The sequence below is a fragment of the Ammodytes marinus genome, assembly GCF_949987685.1.
Source record: "Ammodytes marinus genome assembly, chromosome: 22".
NCBI classification, from domain to species: domain Eukaryota; kingdom Metazoa; phylum Chordata; class Actinopteri; order Uranoscopiformes; family Ammodytidae; genus Ammodytes; species Ammodytes marinus.
Genome location: NC_137226.1, coordinates 6,089,244 through 6,099,470, shown reverse-complemented (window position 1 = coordinate 6,099,470; position 10,227 = coordinate 6,089,244). Strand labels below are relative to the sequence as shown.

At 41.0% G+C, this 10,227-nt stretch overlaps 1 protein-coding gene across 1 annotated transcript in view; it reads left to right on the top strand.

The window, feature by feature from the left end:
* Positions 1-291: 291 nt before the first annotated feature.
* The window catches only part of ptn (pleiotrophin), a gene marked incomplete at its 3' end in the record, with an annotated part of 45,774 nt that continues 35,838 nt past the window's right edge, over positions 292-10,227 (top strand). Inside the window, exon 1 of the mRNA XM_080051499.1 lies at positions 292-393. Coding sequence (XP_079907625.1) covers positions 389-393 — 5 coding nt within the window. The 5' untranslated portion in view covers positions 292-388. The remainder of the gene's footprint in view (positions 394-10,227) is intronic.

Below are 10,227 nucleotides of genomic sequence, written 5' to 3'. Positions count from 1 at the left end.
TCCCCACGGGATCTACCAGGCACTTTAGCCCTCTCTGTCTCTCTCTCCCTCCCTCTCTCTTTCCTCATTCTCATCGTCCATCTAACATCTTGTCCCCGGTGCCCTGGGTAAGTGCCAGGCAGGGCGTCCCAGGAGTGACCTTGGGGGTAATGAGCTCCTGATCACGAGTCAGGAAACCCGGCATTCAACACCCACCCCAAACACCCTCCCCTCACCCCGTGCAACACACACAAAAAAAAGAAAAAGAAAAAAAACTACACGGCTATCGTATGCTCAGCCCACAAAGAGACATAGTATTGGAGAGGCAGGGCAGCAGGGCAGAGGTGCAGATGAAAAGAGACTAGATAAACTACTTCAAGCTTTGATATACAACTACCAGACCTCCAAAATGAAGTAAGTGGATTGTTTCGGGCATATACACTTAGTGATGCATTGCTTTCACTGGGTAGGTGTGATGGGATGGTTAGGTTGTTCACTTGAGCAGCCAGGCAAGCTGAAAAGTTTGGAGTTGACCTATATTCTTCCGAAAGAGTGGATAGTATGTAGTATGAAAGCAGCCATTTGTGATGCATTTCTCAGTTTGTGTATCTGTGTGTACTGTAGTTGCCATTTGTGAGATTTCCAGAACTGCCAACATCAACCCCCTGTTGTGTTCACATTGTTTAGTAATCTCTCAATAGGAAAAGTTTTTGGTTAAATTGCAAAGGAAACTTCTCTGCCGATCAAAACAATGTTTTTCATTTGTGTGTTTTTCGAAATATAACGCCTTTTAGTTTTGCCATTTCATATTTCAACAAAACACTTCTGCAGACACGGTACCAATCGCTTCTTTGTTGCTCATCCCATTTTATGCAGAATTTCCCTTGAGACTGTTGATAGGAGATAATAAACATATGCAAATATAAAAGAATATTAAGCTTAATATGCGGAGAATTATAACCGCAGATGGAAAAGTGGCTTGTAGACATAGTATGTAAACAATTGGAAGGTGCCAATAATCCAGCAGCCATGGGCTATGGACTGTGGTTTTAAATCATTAACAGTGCCGTTCCCGCTGTGATTAGACTTCAAACATCCATATGTTTGTGTTTTATCGCTATCAGCCAAATATATGCAAGTCCAATTAAGTACGTCTTTTGCATGTGGGCTGGTTGAAGTGGGCCACTTTTGCCCAGGATGTCGTAATTTGGGTCAGGCCTGACTGGAATGACAAACCCCAGAGCAGCTGTATTGTATCAGCGCTATGTGGTCCAACAGACCTTCTTACTTGCGTTGCCATGGCTATCTTCAGAACTGGTATAGCAACCCGAGTCAGACCAAACAGTGTTCCTCTCTGTCTTATGTGCATTCCTGCTGCGGACAAAAGCCCTCTCTGGCTCATTCTTGCTCGAAATGAGGTGTCCGCTTCATTTCTTTAGAATCAACACATGGTGTGGTCCTAATGAAAGAGCTAGGGGGAGATTAAACATGAGGTGGAGATGAGCTTGAGAAACCAGCTTTGGTCCGTAGGAAGTCAGAACACAATGTGGATTAAGCTGGATAACAGCCAGCAGGGCCAAACTCATAAAACTACTTTGTTTTTTAAACAGCTCCTGGCATTTTCTCCTTCCAAGATGGCCACTTGGAGACCTTTAAGAGACATTTTACACATTCTGCCCTTTTCCTCTTGTTAAATGCTTGCCCCACACTTCACCACGTGATCTCATACAGCCTATATGTCAAGGCTAAACACAAAGCCAGTTCATTTCCGTCTGTGTCTCTTCACAAATGCTTTGACGAGACTGTTCTCCATGGAGGAGCTGGAGCAATAAGGCATAGAATTGCGCTGTTGGGGCCCTGAGAAGTCCGCTCCGGGGGGGAGGGAAGCGCGGTGAATGGAGCCAATTCTCGTCTATAGGGCACAAGTAAGTGAGAGAGAGAGAGAGAAAGAGGGTAGGGGGGATGAGGACGTACACAAAGATTCTCACATTTAGTGGCTGGTTTATTCTTGTGGGGTACACACTGACCCCTCACATGTGGGATGAACAGAATGAGCCTCGATGGGGTCCAGAGGGCCTCAAAAGAAAGGGAGGATGGGATAAAGAGAGGAATAGTCGAAAAGAGGAGGGGAGGGATGCCAGGAGAGAGGCCTGTCGAGGAAGAACCCTTCATTCCATACAGTTGTGGATGTCACAGCGCAGAAGTTCCAATAACGTAGAGCCGGAATAAGTTATATGACCTTTAAAGGATGATTCTACTGCAACATGGTTCTTATTATTTATTTTTTTTGACATCATTCCTATTGATAGTAAGTTAATTACTGACATCTGGAAACACAGTGAAAGGGCATTAAATGGGGTTTAACTCACAAGTGACAGATTTAAAGGAAGGAATAATCGAAACCAAAGTTAAAATAAGCTAAGATATCCTTAAATGTACTGATCCTGATATGTGTCAAACTCCCCTATATGCAACTCAGAGGTTTGTTTTATTAAACTTTCCCTGCTTGGTAAACTTCAGACTCCATGGCCCCAGTTTTAAACATACCTTTGGGTATAAATGTGTCATCTCCAAACCCACATTTAACCCAAAAGACATCTTAAAAGTTATTTAATCCCGCTCCTTCCCTCCAGTACCGAAGAAGACTTTATAGAGCTCTTTTTACAGGCTAACTATTAATTTACAATGACAAGTAAATTGAACTTGATGCATAAAATCAGTAGAGTGCCCAATGGAACAAGCTCAGGGCTGCCAAAACTAATTTGGAAGGGGAAAAAAGTGACATTTAAAATGATTACCCACTGTCCACCGTAAACATCCATCACAGTTCACAGACTGACATCATCATTCAACTTTCACTCATCTAACTTTCCATTGTTGAGAGTTGGTATTCAGTTTTCTTGTGGTTATACTCATTCATTAACTTTGGAAAGTAATGGCCAAGATGACTAATGTAGTTGTATGAAGAGATACAGCGGTGCTCACAGTCACCATACCTGAGCTTGCAATTAAAATCCTACCTAACCCTTTATCCTTTATTCTATTTAAACTGAATTGCTGCAAATCTCAGATGGGCTTTATCAGACCCGCTCCACTGACATGCTTATGCTTTATGTCCCACAAGCCCGGTCTGAGCTAGGAAAGACAGCTTTTAGCTTCAGTGCCCCTGACTCCTGGAACAACTTACAGCAACAAATTAAACTAAATAACTTCATATCCTTTAACCAATTTAAACAAACTATTTTAAATCTGCCAAACTCTACCTGTAACTGTTTTAATTAGGCTATATTGTACTCTCACCCATTTAATTTTAATTGCTACCACTTAATTTCACCACTGTGTAAATGTTTCAATTGTTTTTCTCTTCACCTGTTGTTGTGTATTTGATGTATTGCGTTGAATATTGTTAATGTATTGTTGTTTTTCCTTTGAATTTGTTTGAACTCGACGTCATTGAAAATGAGGGTCACCCCTCAATTGGTCTCTCGAGGATAAATAAAAGTTAAATGAAATGAAATGAAATGAAATTCAGGTCTGGGTGACGAGCAGTAACTGCAAAGAGACTGGGTCCTGAGGCTGTTGGATTAATAGCTATGTGTGGAAATGCAGACGTTCTCATGGAGACATCAAGCAGATATCTCATTACAGGCAAGGGGCGACACAATCTAAGCTGTCTGCAAAAACCTCTAAACCAGTGATGAGAGAATGTTCCACTTGTGTGCTGTTGGTCCCCATTGTCTGCTGGAGCCCATTGACAAGGCTACTTATGCCTTTCATGGATGGAATTGTATAAACCAGTCTGGGTTTGGGATTGTGTAAAGGTGTTGAGGCATGAATCCCTTTCTGATCATAATCAAACTTCCATCATCTAGCATTGCACATACAGTATATAAAAAATGTGCTAATTTCTTTCCTTCCCATAATTCATACAGGTTTCCTACTTTATTTTTTTCAAATATCTAATTGTGGCCTGCATCTCTCCGCCTCGCTGTTGGTTTGATCTGATGTTTGATCCTTGGAGGGCTAATGATAACCAGAGGCTTTCCACTGCAATCATCTCATTACTGTTCAACTAAGTCACACACACACAAACTGTCTCCAGGCTTTCCGCTAGGTGACTGAAAGAAGGAGAGAGGGCAAAGGTCACATGGCTGTGTTAGGAAGAAAAAAGTAAACATAGACGACTGGACTTTTAACATTTAATTGGATGTGTGGGATTGTATTCTAGTGAGGATATTTATTTTACCATTCTAGGGATCAACTGTGAAATATAAAAATGTTGTAGAGGCATCTTAAAACTTGTAACATCATCAGTAAAGTTTTAATTTAGCATTAGTTTTAGCATTTTACTTTTTTAAATGAAGCTTTGCTAAATCTCCATTAATGGAAAATCCGAATGTGACATTCTCGAATAAATGTAGGTAAACTTGACATTTACTGGTGGATTAAACAAGCAGCAAGTGACTGCCAACTCATACAGAGTAATACTACAAAAGTGAATTTGAATCAATTTCTGCCTGTAACAGTTGTAAAAATACATACAAATATACCTTATTGTATAGATTCACAAATGCAACCACCCGCCCGCTGGCGATGTAGGTAGGCTACTGACCCAAACGCAACTCACACAGATGTATTGTGTTAAAGGTCACATATTATGCTAAATGCACTTTTTAAATGTGTTCTAACATATCCATGGGTCCACGGTGTGCCTAGAGACTGCCAAAATATAAAAAAAAATAACAATCTCTCCTTTTCTCACTGTCCCCCTTTCTGAAACCCCCACCCCTCCCCCCCAATATACTCCAGTCAGAATTCTCGCCGACTATAACGTCACAGTCGGCACAGCCATTTCCCCATATTTTCTTTATATGTCCATGTTTCCCCCCCCACATTAGTAACCAGAAACTTCCACCGTGCAGTATTCTATGATAACTCCCCTCCCCCCATTTCTTATTGGTCCTCTGCCCCAAGATCCTCTGGAAAATTTTCCTAGCGACAGCCATGTTGTTTCCCCGCTAAGCGCCGCGTTTGTAACGAGACAAAGCCTAGGGAACTACTTGTGTAGTAATTCCATCGGTGAAACTAAAAAGAATCTCCTCAATGGTTGTTTGCCTGTTATTTACCTAGTGTAGCATGTAGCTTCGGGAGTAGCACCCAACGTTTGCTTCTATTACACTAACTTAGCTTTCCCATTGCAGTTTAATAATGCCTCGTTTTTAACACCACAAAGGATGGGAAGTTATTCCTGTAGAAACCAAATGTGAGGCTACTGTTTTCACTGGTTTTAAATCGTCTGAGTGTGATTTTTAGCCGTTAGCGCACATGTAGCTTCGGATGTAGCATCCAACGTTTGCTTCTATTACACTAACTTAGCTTTCCCATTGCAGTTTAATAATGCCTCGTTTTTAACACCACAAAGGGTGGGAAGTTATTCCTGTAGAAATCAAACTTTGAAGCTACTGTTTTCATTGGTTTTAATCATGTCAGGTCATGTCAAACTGTTCAAAGTATGGCTTCGCTCCGGGTAAAAACTGTGTTCGCAGTCACGCAGTGTCTCTCTAGTATCACGAGAGCACGGCAGCGACGGTGGGAGGGCCCGGCAGAGAGGTGGGAGGGGCCAGCCAAATCGCAGACTGCAGACACCAATATAGGTAATCCGGAGACCAGAGGAACATCAGGGTATAGAGGCTTGCTACAATAAATGATCTGAACGGGTTTTTCAGCAAACATTTAAAAAAATAAGTATTAGGTACTACTTAGACCATATAAAATTGACAGCAAAGTGCATAATATGTGAGCTTTAAGTAAAACATTTTATTTATCTATATTTATTAATTAATAGCTGCTCATCAGACGGTCATTCAGGTCGCGTTGCCGTGAGCTCACAGAGGGAGACGCAAGTCTCAACCATGGTCTCAAAATCAGAGCTAGTTCGGAGCTAGAGCCAGTTTTTTGGTTTCACACCGCCAGAGAGCCGGCTCCGGGCTGTACAAACTGGTTCAACCCCAACCTCAGGATTGAGCTGGGCTAGAAGTGAGAACTGCCTGCACCAGTGGCCGGGGGAGGGATTATCCTGACTAACCAGACCAACTCAAACCTCATGCCCGCCATATTTAAAAAAAACGCTACTACGAGACGTGAACACAACATAATTACCAAACGTAGCGATCAAATTGACACACACGTTTACAGTGACGTCATGACGTTGCTCTCTTGCAGACTCCATGGCTGGCTCTGGTCGGTGTGAAACCAACCGGTTCATAACTTTTATAAGGCTGTAACCAGTTTTGAACTGGCCCCAGCACCAGCCCGGAACTGTCTCTTGGTTCTTTTTGGTGTGAAAGGCCTATGTCTGTCTGTCTGTCTGTCTGTCGCTTTCTTTCTCTCCACTGCCTCCCTCTCTGATGGCTATATAAAAACTATTGCAGATCGTCCCGTCAATAGCAGATAGGAGCCTACATTTCCATCACCAATCGGTATAACCCTAATACCCACAGTTTATTAGCCTGCCCGCCTGCAACAATATGAAGAAAATAAAAGATTTCACAAATAACCTCAGGTCCTGTGGGCATCCCAGTTATGCAAACCTGTAGGCCTATATCTACAGTAGGCTAGGCCTACTATACAGTATTTTCCGATATTGAATGTGCAAAAACATTCACCTGTGGAACCAACTTTTAAATAGTTTCTGCTATAAGTTCTGAAAAGAAAAGTTAATGTACAAAGTGTGTTGTTTATTGAATAAGTAATTCAAATTTGAAGGACATTCTTCCCCATTTTTTTAAATTTCATTCTCATACTGTATGCTGCAGCTAAAGTTCTGGTTACTCGATTAATCAGAAAATGTAAATTGATACAGCTCTATAATAAGTTGAAAAGGTGGTAATGATGGGTTTTCAGGTTGCCTTTACAGTGATCTCTTATATTTATTTGATGGTAAATGCTGGGGGACATTGTCTTCATTCAGACTGCTGAATTTTTTTTCTGTAATTAGACAGCAGTTGTTAGCTAAAGTGCATTGAATATTTGATATTCAAACTTAATAAAACTCTCTATGGAGTATACTGTATACCAAAGTGTAGTTTGTATATTTGACATGCTGAAACCTGCAGATACCCTGTAACGGACATGTTAGCAAGTAGTAGTTTATTTACACATTCAGTCAGATATTCGCTTATCTCGTCTTTATTTTTTGTTTGTTAAGAGCTGTTTTAGACCTGATAATACTGGAATTCAGGTTAATGGAAGCAGTAAAGCTAGAAAACAGTATGCTCCAGGAGGCTACAAATCTATATGTTCGAGGGAAACGGCAGAATCAGGTGATAATTCTCTGTGGGTTTATCACTAAGTGTGACACATAGGGGTTTAAAACTATTCTTAATATAAAAATATTGATCATAACAGCTTAAAGAATGCATGACGCGTGAATGAGGAGCTAAATTGCTAAATTTCAAATTATATTGTGTGCCGTTTGCTTATCCCGGCTGTAACAGCTCCCGCATTTTATGATTCCGTTGTGAATCTTACGCAAATTTACTACCAGGGAATACAGGTCCTAAGGGTGCTCCAACACCCTTAGTTTGTGTGTGTGCAGGCTTTGGAGTGTGAAGCACAGGGGAGTAGGTAGTTTTTGTATTCCTCTAATGAACTGAGGGATGATCGTTTCTCTCTCACGCACCATATCCTCAGAGGAGAAAGAGAGAAAGCTGGAAAGTCGGACAGAGATGAATTGGACAAATAGTTGTATTGACAATATAGGTAAAAACGAAAGTATATTGGAAACATTTGGATATAAGCATTAAATGAATGCAGTATTTTCTCTTGCTTATTAAAATTGTCCCTATTAATATTGACCATCTAGTCATTATTCTGTAAGTTAGCCAGGACAAACGCTTTTAAACCTTTCTCCTCATTGCAGACCTTCCCTAATGGCTTAGAGGTCAACCCTGAGGGGGTTATTAGACAACAAATGTAGCCAATATGGTGACGAAGCTGACCCTAAATGCTGTAATTTGCTGCCTCAATCAATGCAATCTAATTTTATTTACAGCCATTCTTTATATTCTTTATCGTCATGAGTGGAGTCGACTTAGGCCAGTGGTAGGAGTTATTAGTGTTATTATGATCATTTCTATGGAAAGAAATAGATTCCTGTGAGGTGTAACGAGCATGGGGGGGAAAAAGCATTAGACGCATGGCAGCAGGCCACACTTGTACTCACAGAGATTTGTTGTGATGTGGCCACCGATGTTGAATGGAAAGTTAAATTGATCGTGAACGTCACTGTGCAACACGGTCGGCCATTAACTGTCTCCATTCCAATCCCAGCGCTAATTGGATTGCTAATGGTAATGTTAAGCCGTGGTGACAAACTTCTCTCAATAGTACGGTCATAATAGTTCTTCATGAAATCCAAAATTGATTTAAAGGTGAAGTCAGCGATTCTGGAGAACTTTTTGTAGTCAAAATCAATTTGGTCAAAATCATTGAATATCTGCTCAAGATCTGCTACATGTACGTACTGCGTGTAATGCTGGGCTTACACTACACAACTTTTCACGCGATTTGACAGTTGCAGACAATCTTCCACTGTTGGACTGAAATCAAAGGAGTCTTGCTGGAGTTGTGGCGCGCACGTAATCTCAGTCGTTTGGTGTAAGGTGATCATCTGACCCGATTTCACTCAGTCTTCTTCCCGTCTTGACGTTCCGACATTATCAAACAGGTTTGATATTATCGTTAGTCTTAGGGTTTGGCTCAAGCGAAATGACGTGAACACTGTCACACTCTCTCCAGCACCAAACACGACGCAGGAGGAGCGGCATTAGTCGCGACCTGTGTCCGGCTGTGAGGCACTTTTTTCAGACACTTTTACCTAGAAGCCTCGGCTGGAGAACCAGGCTGTCACGCGCAACTTTAACACTTTACCGTCAAATACAGGGTTAGGAGTGAGAGTTATTTGGGGACGAGATCAGCAAATATATTTGGTCAAATAACTACAAGATGTCCCCCGCTCAGAATATTGAATTAACTTTTTTTTAATTAATTAAATATAATCACAATTGCGTTTGCAGCTTTTAACGTGATCATGCATGACACATAGCCCACGTGATGAGGGCATATACAGTGCTGTGTGAAAGTTTGTGAACCCCTTGAGCCTTCTGGAATTGTATTTATTTTAACCATTATTAATAAATTTTTATCAATACCAGTATTTTTATATGAAATAACAGATGTTTGTTTATCAATTCAACATTTTTCTTTTCCAGAAATCAACTGTTAAAACAGATAAAACAAATTATTTGACAAATGTTGTATCTGCAAAAGTTTGTGAACCCTGAGCTGCATTGCTTGAATCGAACAGGTAAACACAATCAGATGGGCCAAATTGAGTCATGAAATGGACCAATGTAGTGAGAGATCTTTAGGGAAGAAATTGGGCGGCACTAGATAAAACAGAGATCAAACCAGGTCAGTTTAGGCTCACCAAAGTGAACCCATACAGGTCAGACATGCTAAAAGCGAAAACAATCTCAGATGATCTCAGGAATAGAGTTGTGATGCTGCACATTTGTCTGGGGACAGCTATAAATTAATTAAAAAAAAGTTTGAGCTCCATCGGTCCACCGTGAGGCAAATCATCTACAAATGGAAAGCTTTAAGAGTGACTGAATATCTGCCTAGAAGTAGACTTCCTTAAAAAATATCCATAAGCACCACAAGAAACGTTATTTTTCAGTTAAAAGCCAACCCAAACATTACATCTAGTGATTTGCAGACCTCTATTGCAGCATCTGGGACAGATGTGCATGGTTCCACAATAAGAATAAGAATAAGTCAACATTCAAGGGAGGGTTGCTGAAGAAGCCTCTGCTCTCAAAAAAGAACAAAAGTGCTTGTCACAACTTTGTCAGAGAGCACATGGAGATACCTGAAGTATTTTCTGTGGACAGATTTGTCCAAAATTTAACTGTTTGGTCACAACCAAAACCGCCATGTTTGGGCAAAAACGCAACTCTGCCTACCACCAAGAGAACCTTCTCCCAAGTGAAGAATGGTGGTGGCAAATGATCTGCAAATCTCCAGATGTAATGTTTGGGTTGGCTTTTACCTGAAAAATCCATTTTCTTGTGGCGCTTGAGGATATTGTTGAAGGAAGTCCACTTCTAGGCAGATGTTAAGTCACTCTTAAAGCTCTCCATTTGTAGTTGACTTGCCTCACGGTGGACCGATGGAGCTCAAACT